General features: G+C 40.0%; 1 protein-coding gene across 3 annotated transcripts in view; it reads right to left on the bottom strand.

Annotated features, from left to right (window-relative positions):
- Nucleotides 1-555: 555 nt before the first annotated feature.
- The window catches only part of SLC24A2 (solute carrier family 24 member 2), a 185742-nt gene continuing 168495 nt past the window's right edge, over nucleotides 556-17802 (bottom strand). For all 3 annotated transcript variants that reach the window (XM_019517504.1, XM_019517506.1, XM_019517505.1), the window contains 4 exons: nucleotides 15239-15373; nucleotides 4586-4675; nucleotides 3323-3489; nucleotides 556-1181 (listed from right to left, as the gene is read on the bottom strand). In XM_019517504.1, coding sequence (XP_019373049.1) covers nucleotides 932-1181; nucleotides 3323-3489; nucleotides 4586-4675; nucleotides 15239-15373 — 642 coding nt within the window. In that variant the 3' untranslated portion in view covers nucleotides 556-931. The remainder of the gene's footprint in view (nucleotides 1182-3322; nucleotides 3490-4585; nucleotides 4676-15238; nucleotides 15374-17802) is intronic.

Raw genomic sequence — 17802 nt, 5'->3', positions numbered from 1 at the left:
AGGATCCACTTCAGTAACTAGATTGCTATCCAGCAGTTGCACCTAAATTCTAAGTGATTACACACAAGCAGATCCAGCCTTTTTTCTTATATGAAAAGGCAAACCTATAGTAGTAGTAGCATAAGAAAGGTAGTATCATTGCTTATAGTATTGCTACACTAGAAAAATAGTGAATTCACTCTGTAGTTTTCTGCTATCCTTGCATGCTGGCCTGATCCTAGAAGAGGCCACAAATCCCCAGTCTGGGATTTACCTGTGACTATCAGGAATGTCTGACCCAAGTAAAAATGCTCCAGGCTATAGTGCACCATTACACCAAGAGGCAGTTTTTGGAACCTGAAGGATTTTTGCAGTATTCTATCAGAATAGCATCTGTGCTATTCTAAGTGCATGTAAAGGCCAATGAAGTAGATGTCCAAAACATGAGAACACCAACCAAAAGGACAGCCCATTAGCCCATTTGGATCAAGTGATGTGAAAATTCTTTTCTTTCTGTTACTCATAAACATAGTTGGCTAATCACTTCCACAGATTTATCAGATAAATACTTGGATACTAGCATTCTTCTTACAAAAGTTTATCACTTTGTGTTTAGGTATATATAAATATAGAGAAAGAGAGGTACATGGAAACATATGGTATGTGCAGAATATATAAGAGCTTTCACTGTTATGATACGTGTACTGTACCTCCACCAGGGAGCAATGAGAGCTTCCTCCCACAAGCACAAAAGCCTTATGGCATCCGGCCTCGTATCTTCAAAGTAAATATCTCATTCAGCAGTAGCTAATGCATCAGATGAATAAATCTTCAGCCTCTGTTACCCATTCCTTTCCTTTATAAAAAGGGTTATGGATCCATTGCTAATTGTCAGGGTAAACTCCATTTGCATCATTCTTATTCTTTTATTCAAGAAAGTCAGCGCTTCCCACTAGATGGAGATAGGACACAAGATCACTTTGTCCTCCAGAAGGACACTGACGATCAGGAACACGAAATAGAGTGCGAACATGAGCAAACCTAGGATTTTATTCATCCTCCACTTGCAGAAAGCAATGGAAAGAATGACAAAAATCAGCATGATGAAGAGGAGGACAATAGCACAGAACAAGCCATTGCTGCTAACAGTTACTGGAGCAAATTTGTTAATTATAGCATATATGAGCCATGGAAAAGGAAGTCTGTTGAGAAACAGAAAAAAAAAGAAATTGGAAATGCTGTAGAGAAGCTGAAAATGTTAATGGAAATGCTCTGGAGACATTTCAAAACAAAGCCATTGATTTATACACAATGAAGCCCAACTGACTGACTAGTACAGGACCCAATAAGTAAGCATTTGATAACTTTAAAAAGAACAATTCTGTACTTGGCCGTGGGGGATGACTTGATCAGACAGTGTGACTATGTTGAAACTTCCTCTTCAAGAGGAGGTCAGAACTGTCAAGCTATGGAAAATCTGTCCTAACATAAGAAGTAGAGGGGGAAAACACTGTCTTGACTGAGGAATGTGGGCACTACCATAAAATAATAATAATAATAATAAAAATTATTATTATTATTATTATGCCATCATCTGGAGGTGTGGAGCAGCTGAGAAGGAAGGACATACATATAAGGGAGCTCTCCATTTCTCAAGTAGCCCTAGGTTTTCTTACCCTTCTCTCACTTTCCTATCCTTCTCTGTCATCACTCCCCACTACAGGATGCTCGCAGAGTGAGACACCAGACTCACTTTATAGATAAGCAATCACATTACTTTGAAGGAAATATGAGGATGGAAAGATCCAGGGGACTCACTTTTCACAGCCAGTGAGGCTTTCCTGCCTAGGTGACCAACAGCTTTCAGCTAGTAGATCGGTTCCTGACTGCATGGATTCTTTAATTTATTCCTGGAGTTTCAACTAGATGACCCTACCCCCCTACATCTTCCCTTGAAGGCAATATCAGATCTAGACTGGCAAGAGGGAAGAACCTGCAGTGCCAGTGAATGTTCCAGGGTTGTGACCTTCCCACACATCATCAGTGGTAGTTTTTGAGTCAATGCAACCTGGACTGAGAGAGAAAGCTGCTACCCTCAAGGTTTGGCCCTTAAAACTTCTGGATTCACAGCGAGAATGGAAACCTATGCAAAAACGGTTTGAACTTTGTCCGAACTAATGCTTAATTTCTGTTATTATGCTCGCTGTTACTGAATTTCCAACTGTGATGCTAAAACATCAGACAACATTACTCTGGAAGATGTCAAGTAAAAGTGAATATTTAAAGCACTGGATTGGGACTTAGCAGAGCTTTGAACATGTAACAAGAGAGACTAATCTGAAGCTCACATCATGTCACTGTATTGTCTCTAAATAACCCAATTAAATGGGAATAATTCATTGCAGCTTCAGTATTAACCATATGATAAATGGAGCTGGATTCTGCTGTTTTCATGCATACAGCATTACTGTATGCATATACTACAAGGGAGTCCACATTTCCAGAAACAAAAAAATTAAAAATGTAAGGAAGAAAATAAATGGTGATATCTGAGTATTACAAAAAGGAGGCTTTTATGCAACATGATCACTGCTTATGCTACAAAAAATGTTCTAAATTGGGATCTTAAACTTTTCATGATATTTCTTACTGTTTGAAAATTAAACACAAAACGTGCGGGTGGATTCACCACATAATTGAGGCCTAGATTCTTGGCCATTCCCAGGCACTGGATATTGCTAAGGGGTGATGGTTTGGAACAACCCTTTGTACCTATGCCCTGGGGTCTGCACTAGCCTGATATGAGCACTGCTCCACATAACTGCCTGCAGGTGGCCTGCAGAGGGCTGCTGTAGGAGCTGTGGATTGCCGGGGAGCTCCTATACCGAGTGTCAGGATGTGAAGCTGCCTGTATACAACCCAGGGATTCTCCCATAACAAGGGGATACTCCACCAAGATAATGTGCTGGGTTTAAATCTGCCTTAAATCTCACAAAAACCACAGGTAAGGGGACAATGAATAGTCTAAGGGATTCTCAGTAATTCTGGCAAAACCTTTGACATACACATGAAGTAGCACAGCAATATCTTATTGATCCATACTGAAAGCAGAAATTGATGCTACACATGCCCTCATCTGGAGGTAAGGGGCTGAGAAATATACTTTTCTCTAGGCTGATTATAACTTATTCCAAATGCTTAGTGGGATATATTGGTGTAAGTTCACTCCTATGTGTAAGTAGATTTTTTTAAATTAGATGAGCAGGAACTAATTAGGGCTAACAATATCACAAATCATCATGGGTTTTTGTAGCTTAGATATTAGTATTTCTCAAGTACTTACCCCACTGTGATGTCAAATATGTTGCTGCCAACAGAGCTGGATACTGCCATATCCCCAAGACCCTTCCGTGCTACAATCACACTGGTAATTAAGTCAGGGATAGAGGTGCCAGCTGCTAAAATGGTCAATCCCATGATTTCTTCACTAATGCCAATGGTCTCTCCAACCTAAGGGTTATTAAGAGAAATAAGAGACAGAAAAATTGATATCAGGGAAAGAATGGACATTCTTGGCTGTAAACTCATTTAAAATGGAAACTGGCTAGGGGCAAGTTCCAGCTTTGATCTATGGTAGGACTCCAATGGAAGAGAGCAGATTACACTCTCATGCTTGCAACTAGTTACTTACTTCAGCCGCGTCCAGACAAGCACAGCTGTGTGGTTTGTGACACTGCACATTCAGCTGTTCTCCATGCTGCAAGGGAACAGCATGGGGGAGATTTTTGACCACTGAATATCCAGATAAGGGGGGCCTAGTGCTGGCCCCAGCCTTCCTTACACCAGCTGCGTGTCAAAGTTTGTATGCACAGGCATTCTCCAGGGACAACTAGCAGTGGCACAAGGTGTCCTGCTGCTAGTTGTCCCTAGGGAACCAAATATCCATGCTTGTGTGGATACGGCCTTCTTGTTTGCTTGCTTGGGTTCTTCTGGTAGGTTTTTGAGAAGAAAGGAAATACATCATTCATACAACATCACTGACAAAGTGATTTATCAAAGACAATACTTAGTAGGCTGCTGTAAAAGGATAATACTTAGTATTGTCTTTGATAATACTGCTTGTCTCCCTACTGCTAGTAGGGAGAAAAAGCATATTTTTCAAACAAAAATCTTCACTGAGTTCAATGGGCATTTCTCTTGAATAAGAGCAGCAGGAAACGGGCTGTTATTAAAGGTGAAGGCACTTTGCTCTGCGTACATCCTGTTATATTACTGTCAACTCAGAGGAATTATGGTAGAGTGGCAGAGGAAGATATCTACAAGCCCAAATACAAGGAGCAATTAATGCAAGTTTGTCAAGGAGGAACTAATCACTATCATTATCAGAAGAAGGTCTCATTGGTTCTGATATTAAGAGAATGGTCAAATATTTGTCAAATAAATTTATTCACCCACTTCTGCCAGATTCTGACACTTCCACATCAGCCATTCTACCTGACAGAATAAGGAGCTAATAATCAACATGGTGACTGACTGACTCTGAATGTTTATTCAGAAACTGAAACACAGTGGACAGTTTCATTTCATACCAGTGTCATTCTCTTACCTGATGCGCCCACCAAACCATTAAATAAGAAAATATTGCTATCCAACTGATCGATCCAAAAAATGTAACAGGAAAAAATTTCCTGGATGACTGAAAAGGAAATAAATAGATGAAGTCAGCATCCATGTCAAATGCTGACATATGCACATACAGTCTCTAAACAAATTTAAAACAAAACCCTCAGAGTGATCAAGGTAAGGTGACTACCTCATCTACCTATGATCACAAATGCCGTGACACTGAATTCTGCACAGAAGCAAATTTTCTACTGACTTAAATTGGAAAAAGCCTACAAGATTGTTTTATGAAACCACAGCAGTGACACTGCTTATACTGATTTATACTGAACAGTAAATATTGTCTTGTCATTCATTCAATATTCCCTTTGGCCCCAATTCCTTCAAGTACTTTGCTGAAGCTTTAGCTTTTAACTTGTGAAATAACGCTTATTCACAAAGTATCAGACAGAAAGTGGAAAGAAGTTGCAACAAGAAAAATACATTTTTACATGTATACACACATTCCTTTAATAAGATTAGTAACAAGATGCATATATAAGGTTGCTTTTAGTCCAATTAACTATACATTAAGAATGTATTTTAGCGCACCATTTTCACAGCTGGTATGATAAAGAGTGCTGCAAGATCTAGAATTTTAAAAAATGTACATTCTAAAGTTCTAAGTGAATCATGTTTTCTTAGAATACTAACCTGTTTCTTTAATTAGCATTTACAAATCCTTAAAAAATGTATTCATTGGTTATTGTGAAACCCCTCCCCTTTGTTCTGTGTGGAGGTTTGTTATAAAAGAAAAGTAAATTTTCTCAAATGTTGATCTCTTTGAAGCCTACTAATGAATATCAAAATCTATATTACAGCAAAGCAGCCTCATTTTCATGATGTTTTTCTCCTTTACTGTCAAACTCTGAATATATAATATTTTTACCACCAACTAATGGGTCATGTTAAAATCTGTAAGTTATTTTGGCTGCTGTTTTTTTCAACCTCATTCATAATCCATATTTTCCCTTAGCAAGTTGTGCATACTTAAAAGAGAGAGCTCAAGCTAAGTGGTTTGGCAGAGGAATCTTGATCATAACACTGTCCTGGGTAAACACAATGTAAATTTAATTACTGTTTGAAACAAAAGGTGAAGTAGGAAGATGCTTCCCATCTTTAAAGTCATTTTTTCTTTAAAATCATTCATTTTTTAGGTTATTCTCATATCAGGTCATACAAAATGAAACAATGAGTGATAATATATCACTGTGGTAATGCATCACTCCCCACTTTATGTATTGGTTCCATGGCTTGTTGTTGTTGTTGTTGACTCCACAATACTTCTGCCCATTAAATAGTCATCAACTTCTCTTTTCATTTTTGTCCACATGGACCACAAGATTGGGACTTTTTCTCCAGCTGGCAAAACTATCCAAAACTAGTTTCCTCAGCTGGTGCATTCAGATCAAACCATGAGATCCAAGGTGATCTTGCCATCAAACTCTCAGTTTTACATGTAAACGGTTTGATTTCTGCAGACTCTCTCTCTCTCTCTCTCTCTGTTCCTTCTTTGAAAAGCAATTCTCAGAGGTATGGTCCAAATTATAAAGTATTTTCCACTTTGCACCATTTTAGATATAGGTCTGCCATTCCTATGTACTTCAAAAGAACAAGAGACAAGCTGTGTGTTTCCTCCTCTGAGAGGCATCAGTAAATCCCAACTGCAGGGAGAGAATTAGCTCTGAGAACATTCTGAATACCCCACTACTTTCCCTGAACTCAACTCAACTAAGAGTTGGAAAGCAAGCACCATCTGAACATTGCTAATTTAGCATTTAAAGTCATTCTAAAGCCTTCTTTTCAAGGGCGGTCACATAAACGCATGACCAGCTTTTCTGTATATTAAACAGAATGGGCATGTGTTTGGGGTAGCAAAATATTCAAGGATTGTTTTATATGGATGAATGCTAGCTAACAGGAGCAAGTAGAATGTCCAAACCGCCAGAACTGGTTCAATAAAAATATGAATATTTTGTAAATGTTTTAAACTCTCAGTACCTGATTACAAAGCCCATTGAGGGACACGGGGGTGTTTCCATTTATTTCAGTGGGCAACAGCCCAAGAAAAAAGGAAAAGCTTAGTGATGGAAAGAGAAGAAAGTAGCTTTTTATATTCTTCCTGCTCACAAAAGAAGAATTAAAAATCCACATCTATTTTTAGCTGTTTAGATGGCTAAAGATCAAGTTGCAAAACTCAGCTTGGTCAGCATTTATTATAATGTGAGAAGTCCCACTGAAATTTGTGTTAGTAAATTAATACTAAGGCTAGGCACAGACATTCAAAAAGCCTGAGGTGGAATCAATCTAAGTTACACAGTTTTTTGTAAGTGGTGTAGATCAGTAGTGAACAGAACACATAATCACCTGTTGCAGGGGAGGAGCAAATCTTAGACCAGGTTCCACCATTTTTAAACCAGTCTATGGGTGCTGAACTTCTGTTCTGTTATGGCTATAGACTGGTTTTGTTTGCTGACCTTCTTATCTTATACTGGTAGAAGTGTAATGTCTGTACCTGGCCTATGGCAAAGAGGGATTCCACAATTTGAGCTTATTTAGATAATTATCAAGAAGTAAAAAAAAATAAAAAATTCATTATCTATAACAAGATACATTAAAGACTGAGTAGGTTTAATTATACTCATGTAGTATCCATTGAAATATATAATTTTAAGTGGCTAAATTTAGTTAGAGAGGGAAAATTATTGCAGTTTCTAAAAGGATATTCTTTTAAATTAATGGTGTCTAACACTGATGAAAATAGTACTTGGCATATAAATTATGTTACCATGAAGAACACTACTTAAAAGAAAAAGCAATATGCTATTTTGTTTGATATACTTCAAATATCTGTTTATATAGCAATGAGAAATAATTTACTCTATACTGAAGAACTCAATCAGCCACCTACTATATAAGTAATTTTCTAACAAGAATTTGTGGGAAATACAGTATTTCCACACGCAGGAGTCATATGTGCCTATGTTTTAAACAGGAAAACACCCAACCCATATAACAACCTCTTCCCAGACCAAAATGTAGGTAGAGAGGTGGTGATTTGACAATGGTTTATTTATTTTTCAAAATAATGATATTCAATTCCTTGTCAGTATTTTTACAGCCAGATTTTCAGGTAAAGGAACAAGATGATGAGCCAATATATGTATTTTTGGCAGTGAGCTTTAAAATGCTAAATATGACAACCAATCAGAGCAGTGGAATTTGCATATTCAATGTGCAGTTGTCAAGCAGTAACCCTACTGTACACTATGCAGATCCTATGGCTGTTGTGACAGCTGAAAATTATCTGTGTGATAAAGGTGCTTGCTGAAGGCTCGATGAAGATTAGACCAAGTGTTTTTCTGTATTTGTTTAGATATTAAGCTATCTGTTGTTGTTAAGAGCCTAATTAAAGTTTAAGATGTAGTAAGGCCTTGTATAAAGTAAGGCCTAGTAAATTTAGGAAAGCCTTGAAGTAGTAAGGCCCTGTGGCGTAGTTAAAATTAACCTTATCAAAAGGAATGCAAGGTTTGTACTGCTATTGGTCAGTCTAAGGATAGCCGAAGTAAAAAGAATCAGAGTGGCTGTAAGTTATCAGTACCGTTCAGATGCTATAAATTGGCTAAAACATCCGGAAATCATTCATAAGGAAGATACAGCTTGGTGAAAGGGATTAATTAGCTGTTGACCTGGATCAGTGGGCCTGTGGATTTCGAGGAGCCCAAGGACTGAATACCAGGGTCCTTCCCGGTCCCTCTCGGACAGCGCTGATCAGGGACGCCTGACTTCGCTGAGCTTTGTGGAAAGAGAAACTTGTTGTACATCAGGCATCAGAGGGGACTGCCGATAAGTTGCCGATGTGAATTATTCTTGTCTGTCATTGTTTGTCTTGTTACTACGCATAGTTGTGTTTTTGTTAAGTCAATAAACCTGTCTTACCTTTCTACCCCCGACCATACTCTCAATCCTGAACCCTCCACAGGCGGCTGGGACAGGCTGTCATTCAACCAGAATATAGTGTTATCCACACCATATGGTTCTTGTAAAATAACCAGACAGTGCCTATCCAAATCAGACGCCCACAAGGAACCAGAACATGGGGAACTGTATAGTTGAGAATTATTAGTTAGTAACGATGCAGGATACGTGTACCCTGATGGTCTGAGCCAATTCCATTTCAGTATAATTAACTGATGAGAATTAGTTCAAGGTGAAGAGTATTTTAACAGACTTTCCAAATTAATTATCTATTTTAAAGTAGAAAACATTATAACTCAAACAATGCAAAATGTAAAGTCTGTGCCAATTATAGAAGCTGAAATCATGAAAAATCCAATAAATGCTGTCATATAATGTGCATATAAATGGTTTAGTAAAAACAGTGGGTGTACCGTTTTTTCTGAAGCTGGATTTGTACTTCAAAAAATTGTAATTATTGTCAAAGTTTTTCATGTTCACTGCTGCAAGTAATTTGCAAGCTCTTGGGAACATGCAAAGCTGTCAGTTCTGAAAATTTCCCTGATAAAAATGAATCAGAGCTATCAGACATCAGCTTTTCCATCAACACTTCTTTGCAATGGACCATTGCAGCTGTTGTAATGGCTGCTGTACACAGATACTAGCACTTTGTTTATTACAAATTGGTACCACTGTGGTCATGGTAACAGAACAAAGTCAAGAAGCACAGTGGGTACAATAATTACGTCTTTTCCACTTAGCAATGTCAGTTTGAACAGAGATCTGCTGGACTGTGCTGCTGCATAGCACAGTGCCTTATTTATTCAAGGCTATTTCTCCAAGACCACATCAGTACTGCATTCCTGAAAGTATTGTTTTTTAAATAAAAAGTTTAAAATAAATAGGAATTGTGACCAAAGGACGTTTTCAGAATATGGAGTGTTTCTGAGGTTAATGATTTCGTAAACAAAATATTTTTGCTCACTTCTATTCTTCTTCTTCTTATTATTATTATTACCCAATATTTTACTGTAATAATTCATATGTTTGCCTCACACACATACTGAGACATGAATACTCATCTCATTTGTATTTCATCCATCATTTGTTGTTCATTTAGGTTCTCATCCTGCTTATAGGTAAATCCTTGTCCTTGCTCAGAGTCCCTTTGATAACAAGGCTCTCAGTGGACAGAAACGTTCACTTAGTTGAAGAATCTGTGTAGTTATTAGAATTTTGCTCAGCAAAAAGTTTGTTAAGGGAGAAGCAATAATGTCAAATGGGTAGAGCACTATACTGGAATATGAGAGATCGAAATGTGAGAGATTGGAATATGAGAGACCCTACTGTTGGCCTGGTGGATCGGCTTAGTTGCATCATATTGTCTCACAATCCCCCCATTTTCATAACAGTAATGTGTACATAATGATATGTTTTTATTTTGTAATTTTTTTGAGATATAGTGATGAAAAGCCTTATAGAAATGCTAGTTACAGATATGAAAAGAGCTAGCCATTATTTGCCAATTACCACCTGAGATCTTGCAGGAACACAGCTGCAAATGCGGGTCTAACTTAGAACAAAGCATTGGTATGTTTAGAATATTATTACTTTCATCAGTTTTTAGAGATACCTATCAATATTTCTTTATTTAGGGCCCACAGTTTTATACTAGAACCAATTTCTAATTGACCAGTTCCAAAAGCTAAACATTAGTTATTACTGACATTCGAACAAAAAGTCAACAATGAGTTTTCTGGGAAAAAATAATTTACCTCCAGTTTACTTCAAGTAACTTTAACAGTGCTCTAGTGATAGTAGGTCTATCTCCATGAAGTTGGCTTTAAGTAAATGGTATATTAAACCAGCGATTCCTTATTAATGTAAGTCACTTACTACATCAGTTATGAAATCACTTTTGAACTAATGTATAGCCTCCTATCATTCTATTTTACACATAAAAATCCATTTATGTGTAAATTGGACAACATTCAGAAAAATTTTGAAAAAATTCAGAAAAAAATTAAAATAGCAGGATCCTAAATAAGCTAGGATTCAGATTTTGCAAGACATTTGGTGTTCCTTAAATGAGAAAGACTTCTAGAACTGAATGTAGTGTTGGCAAATGCTGTTGGACATTCCCTGTTTGATCCAGGTGAAAAACATGCCAGAAGAGAGATAAAAGGAGAACAAAAAAAAAAGCCCGGGGGGGGGGGGGAGTATGGGGAGAACAGTTTTCAAAAGTGGACACAGAGAAGACATCAAAAGTATCATACAGTTGTTTTGCATACACATGCTCACCTTATGTGCCAGTCTGAGCCTCCAGTGGTCCTCGATATTTCCTACTGAAAATTATTATATTTGCATATAGGTTTTCCAATGATAAATTTCCCTTGAAAATCTGAATGGTGTTTTAGGTTTGCCTCACACTGTGCATGTAAATGTGAATTCCAAAGCACTTTTTAAACCATCCTAATCAACCAGGTTTTCCTTGTTGCAGGTTGGGGAGTGCATTAAATAAGTGAGAGTATTAGGCACAAACAAGCTAATGAACCATACTTGACAAGTTAGGCCGCTGGGCACAGAGAGTTTTTGTAACCATCTGGTTAATTCTTTGACAGTAATATTCAAAGTAAACAACTTGTCACACTGATCCATCCTGCTACCTCTCCTGTTATAATTACATCATTACAATCTGCATGCAATGCTCAGCTTCTTTCCCTATATTCCCATGTGACAAGCTATTCTTTTCAGTGAATGAGATTCTTCCTAGCCCCTGCTGCCCACTGATTTTTAACATAAACACATGTACTTCATCCTTTATGTCATGGTGAAGTATTTCCTGCTGGACATCTGGGCTAAATTATTGGACATCCATGGGCTAGATCTGGTGTGAACACTACCAGTGCTATTATTCACATGGAGATGAAGCTACTTGAATATTCATGAGATTTTGGTTTTCCAGAAACATTCTTGTTAACAACTGCTCTATTCTGCAGTGTATACATGTTGAGGAGAATGAACAAAAAATGTTGCAAACTCTGTCAATTTTAGTTTGAGACTTGCATTCAAAATAATGGTGGGCAACACTTTTTTTTTTAAGTATTCAGTGCTACAAAAATGTTGTGAACTCTTTTCAATACGTATGCAAAGAAATACATGTATAAAAATAACAGATACATTTGCAACTTGTCTTGTATCATATGCTGTTTTTTGGTACTAGGCAAGAATTCTTGATGAATTCTGAAAACTAGAAGAAAGCACAAACATTAGAAGAGGAAACTGGAAAGCTAGGATTCTTTATCTGAAAGCAAATTATTTTGTCTTATTTCAGCTTGTGGATTTGGTGCAGAACTGAAGTTTTTCAGCATGGAGGAGGGGAAATATGAGTGGGAGGCAGAAGGTAGAATGCGGATATAGACCCTGTCTCCCCGAAGTTTTAAATCTATTTTTGATTCAAGGAGAAGAAAGTAAAATACTTGAGGGATTATTCCAGTAATAATTTATTAGCTTTCGTGCATCTACCATCTATCATCGCTTGGAGATGTAAATATAAGAGAGCTAAGGCATGATGAATTATTATAGACAGTTACTATTATTAATAATCAACCTTTGGTGAATCCAAATAAAAAGCTCAGATTAAAAACGATCAGTGCTTTTCATTAAGACAGTCTTCTCCATTTCATTCTAAAGTGATACTAAAGAGAATGTACAGAAAAATACAAATCTTGAAGTCCACAGTTACTCAGGTTTTTCTCAGCTTTTACTCAAGCAAAACTCTTTCCTTAATTGAAGTTTGCTCATGTAAGGCTAACATACACTGCACTGAAGAGAACCTCTTTAGGCATGTACCTCTGTCTGATTACCATTAACAAATAACAATCAAAGTTACTATTCCTGCAAGAGATTAGAAGAAAACAATACTCTTTTTTCTCTGTCTTTGGTTAGCCCTCATTGGAATGATTCATTTACTTCAGACTGGGCTTACGTTTCTCTTGTCACCAGGTTTGTAATTAATAAAATAGTTATGACATAATTCAGGGGTCGGCAACTTATGGCCCAACTTATTCAGCCTGTGGATCCAGCTGGGGAAGGTCTGACCTGGCCCGTGGCAGCACAGAGGACAGGGTGTCATAGAAGATTGGTTGGCACAGAGTTGCACCAGGCTCCTCTGCCCTCCCCAGCGCTCTTCTCTGCAGCCCTGCATGCACTCAGGATTGCAACTCCTGCTGGAGGGGAAGGTGAGCAGGGCCCTACCCTGAGCGCTGACTTAGAGAAGGTGTCAGAATGCCCTCCTAAGAGTCTTTGCTCTAGCAGATGCACCTCAGAGCTGCCAAACCCTGGAAGCCAGGCTGCCTTGCAGTCAGTAATGTATAGAGGCCAGGGGTTGAATGGAATGGTGCCATTTCCAACTCCCCACTGCCTTTTTGCTATGGGAGGTGCAGCTCCTCACCCATATCTGGTGTGAGAGGTGTGAACAAGGCATCAGAGGCAGCCTGCACTGCAGTGAGCCTGCCCCTCAGCTGCAGCAGCCTGAGCCCACACTGCTGCAGCAGCAGCAGCTGTCACCATAGTGCAAAGAGAGTGGTGGCGGGTAAAATTCTGCATCCTCCTTGCCACCCCTGTAGCAATCTGCCTTCTTCCCAGGTTGCTGCAGGAGCTTGCTTCACCTCCGCCTGCACTTATCCTCAGGCAGGTGGCTTCAGCTCTCTGGAGGGGTAGAGATTTATGGCCCTTGGCAAGAGGCTGGGTTGTAAACTCTGATGTGCAGTGGCAAAAGGTTGCCAGCTCCTGAGGTAGTTTGTGTCTTGTGCGCTATAGCTTGTGTTCTCATTATTTTTTCCTTACTTTAATAAAGCACAGGAAACAAAAGGACAAACATGACTGTAAATTGTCCAGGAACCTCAGAGACAACTGTATGTGCCAACAGATGTTGCTCTTGGGCCCACATAACATTTTTATGCTGGCACAAGTTGCGAGCAAACAGATGTCTTAGCCCTTTGGTGTACTCCAAGTGCCCCAAAATACTACCATGTCCAAAGGCAGTCACAGCTTGTGGGGAGGACATCTGTTTGTTTATTGCACAGCATGGGAATTCCCCTGCAGGAGATCCTTCCTGGGGATTGCTATGGGGCTCATATCAGGTGGCTGTGCCCCAGCTTGGGGTACATATCTGCAAGCAAGGGACCTGCATGTGGGACTTGGGGTATGGCATCTGGAGTTACTGTCGTTCAGGTCAGGCCCCTGAAGCCCTGGGCATGGCAGGGACCCCACCCTGCAGCACAAAGTTTGTCAATGCCTATAGAGGCCAATGAGGCAGACGTCCCAGCACAGCTAATCCTGCTCCGAAGACCATGTTTATTTGTAGCCTATAATAATTTAAAAACCATTACACAACTGGCCTGCGTTAATCTGAGAACTGAATTAGCTATTAGTGTTTGATCTACCTCTGTACCCTGTTGCGTGGTGAGCCCCTGCTTTGCAGAGATCTTGTTAGATCTCACAAACTAAGTTGGTTCAGATAAGTTTAGCTGGGTTAGGCAAGGTAACTGCTGTTATGGAAGGTGATATGCTGTTATCCTAGGTGATTCCAAGGATCACCTAGGTACAGCAGGCAGTAGTATTAAGGTTCCAATAGGTGGCAGTCTTCCCTTTGAATCAGTATGGAGCCAATGTCACAGCATGATTTTAATGGGTGAGGAACTGCCTTGTGTGTGGGACTTCCTTGGTGGTTAAGTGCTGTATAATGGACATTTAGAAATGGAGCCATCAAGGCCCAGGGAAGGAATTATTACAGCCTCTCTCTTTGTGCCATAAAATATTTATGCATATAAATTCCAACCCAGCTATTACCTTTCAGATAATTTTTATACTGCTTTAAGGTTGATGATTCTAGTGCTGTACTTTTTCCACATGAAAAAAATAATGAAAAACATCTTGGTTGAATCTACTAAAAAAAAATCTATATTTCTCTTCCTTTGCATCACTAAATAAGTGAGCTGATTCTTGAAAGCAATACTCATACATAGCCCGCATCAATCCAAAAGGTACTTTTTTCCCCACTCTGTGGGCACATCTATGAGATGCTTAATGTGCATTAGTCTAATTCTACTTCACATTAACATGTCAGGGCAAAATCTGTGGGCAGTAAAATTAGTCTACTGCACATTAAGCAACACAAAAAGACTGTATGGCAGCACTAGTGTGCAGTAGCACTAGTTATTGTGCATTTAGTACTTCATATTAGACGTACCAAACAATGCAGATTAACAACAGCACATTAATGCATGTGTAGATGCGCTCTGTTATTAACAACCTGCTATTTGATGTTGGTCATTTTCTACAGACCCATGTCCTCTGATAGTAGCATGAAAAAACATGCTATAGAAGCATAAAAACAGAGAAACTGAAGCCTAAGAATGTAAGTACTGCCCCATTCTGATGTTTGAAATTTTCTAGCCCATAGACAGATCTGATCTGTTAGCTTACCTGAGTCTACTGCACTGAGTTAAATTACATCAAAACTGTGTCAAACAGGGGTAACTAATGCACAACACAAGGGATGCTTAACTGTTTTATGAAACCAGTCCATTTTGCAAAATATATTAAAGTATGTAACAGCAGAAGGGGCATTACTTACAGGCTTTCTGACATCTGGTAAGGTAACCCACAGTGGAAAAACAATGGGTAAAAAAATAAGGTATGTGATCTGTTTGCGTGGAGTTTCAGGCCAAGCCAGGCTGAGGGGCTGGTCATCATCCTCCTCTTCCAAATCCTAAAAATAGAAATAAAATCCATAAAAATAGAAATAAAAAAATGTTGGAAGAATAAGATTAGAAGTCAGATGAACATCAACATGGCTCATTCAAAAAGTCCTTAAATAGAGATAGGGTTACTGGGTTTGAATCACTGCTGTTAGTGCCTGGTGGTATAAATTGTACCAGCCTGAAAACAAGCATTCTGCCTTTGAGAGAAGGCAGACTGGTTTTACACTGTCACCCTTCTGGTAACCTCACATAAGGGACAGTATTAAACTACAGCTGACCTTTCCTGGGAAAAGCTGCCTAAGGATGCACCCGACTCCACCACTAATGTTAGTCATTCATTTGGGTTGTACTAACTACCTTCCAAACTCTTGGATCAGATGGGGCAATTGCCATCGTTTATGCTGCTGCCACATGTCCATAAGTATTTTTCACTCATATTTTCTGCATCTCAGGTTATTCTGGCCACAGCCTGAGAGCCCCAGCATGAGCTTATCCACGTTGTTTTGCTCCGTTACTTGTCAATAACATATCAGATTCCTAACAGCTAAGTAGTAAAACTTTGGAGGAAAACATTATTCCCTTATCCATGTGATGCATCTTCTTTTCAATATTTTAAGCTCCTTCCAAGTTTTCTGTACACTGTCCTGCTAGCTGCATTTCTGCCATTTACTCTACCATGGTATAGACTTTGAGGGACTTCTCCTGTGAGATAGGATCTTTATATGTGCAGGGATACTGCTCTGACACACTGTAATTACAGTGCATCAGAGCAGATTTTATTAAGGTTGCTGGAGTGTGATAATTAGCACAATCTAGCAGCCTCCCCATCTTGTGTAATCAGCATCCCTGTGCTTCAAAATGGCAGCAGGGGTACTTTAACTAAAGCTCATCAGATGAACTTTAGTTAAAGTGTCCCCACCACCATTTTCAAGTGCAGGATGCTGAACACATGAGATGCTGAGGGCACTTTAATTAGACTGTCTCTCAGAATGGTTCTCCCCCAAGCCTGGAGCATGTGTAAAGATGCCCTATGGTCTTATACTTTTCACCCCCTTTTCCTGTATCCCATTTCTACTTCCATTCTTCTGTGTGGAGTTTAAGCCATCTTACGTTGCCAGACTGAGCCAGAAGGTCACGACTTAAGCTAATATCATATTTACACCTATTTTCTGGCTTATTCACAAGAGGGACCAAGGGGCTAATTTCATCCTTGATTTAACTCAGAAAGGTGACATCAGTGGGTGCAGCAGCTCAAATAGAAGTGGTGCAAATTTGAGCCGGGGCTTTTTGCCTCAGCACACATGCTTGGACATGCACTTTGTTGTTGAGCAAATTGTGCCACTAGGGGCAAAATAACCCTGCCTGGCTCCTCCCGGATCTTCCACCAGGGGGAGCTAGAGCCCAGGGCCAGCACCTGTGCTGTCCCCAGCAGTATAAAAAGCTGCCCTGTCCTGGCCCAAGCAGTATAAAAAACCACCCTGGCAAGTAGCTCAGGGCTACTAGCCCTCAGGAGCTTCTGGGGTCCAGCCAATTGGTACCTGGGGACCCCTTGTGCCAGCTGGACTGCTGAAACAGCCCTCAGAGCTCCCTGCACCCTCTACCCACTGCAGCAGTCTGGCAGTGGGGGCAGCTGCCTGGCTGTGACCTGCTGTGCACCTGCCAGACTCAGATGGGGACTGCAGAACCAGTAGAGGCATCTGCCCCTCTGGGCCAGCTGCCAGTGGACTGCAGTTGCAGGGTTGGCCTTTGTGCGGCACAATTGCCATTTGTGCCCCCTTCCCAGCCATCTGGGCAGCTATCACCCAGAATCTGTTCTGGGTGTGGTGGCTTGTTTTGAACTGTCAAAGCATGTCCTCCTGGCCCCATTTGTCCAGGAGGTCAGCCATAGCCGGATGGGTCCAAGGTGCCAGTTCTGAGCAGGCAGGGTCCTGCCACTGGCCTCCCTAGCAGGAATTCCGGTGTTTCCTATTGGAAAACTGAAAAATCCCTGATAAAAAAAATCCCAAAGTCACTCTGTAAAATACCCCCAAATCCATGTCCCTCCACAAGTAAAACAAAAGACCATTTACAAAGAGAGAGAGAGAGAGCAAGACAGAGAAAGCGATCAGTTGGACAATGTTTTATTGATATACCTACAGTGGTAAAGCAAGTCTCTTATCATAATAATAAAGTGAACTCTAAATACATGTTACATGAATTCACGAATACACGTTTTGCTGCACTCCCACAAGCAGATGGCCCCCCATTTAAGGGGTTTGGCCCCCCAACAGGGGGTCTGGCCCCCACACAAGGGGTTCCAACCCCCAAACAAGTGGTACAGCCCCCACATAAGGGGTACAGCCCCCCAGTGGGGGCCAAATGGCCCCCGCAGAGGCTACCACCCCCCCTGCAAGGCCCACATGCCCCCCCAACTGCTGCCCCAACTGTTGCCCACCCC

The sequence above is a fragment of the Gavialis gangeticus genome, unplaced genomic scaffold, assembly GCF_001723915.1.
Source record: "Gavialis gangeticus isolate Ggan-Ray unplaced genomic scaffold, GavGan_comp1, whole genome shotgun sequence".
Lineage (NCBI taxonomy): Eukaryota > Metazoa > Chordata > Crocodylia > Gavialidae > Gavialis > Gavialis gangeticus.
The sequence above is the reverse complement of the archived record's forward strand: the minus strand, read 5'-3'. Positions and strand labels throughout refer to the sequence as shown.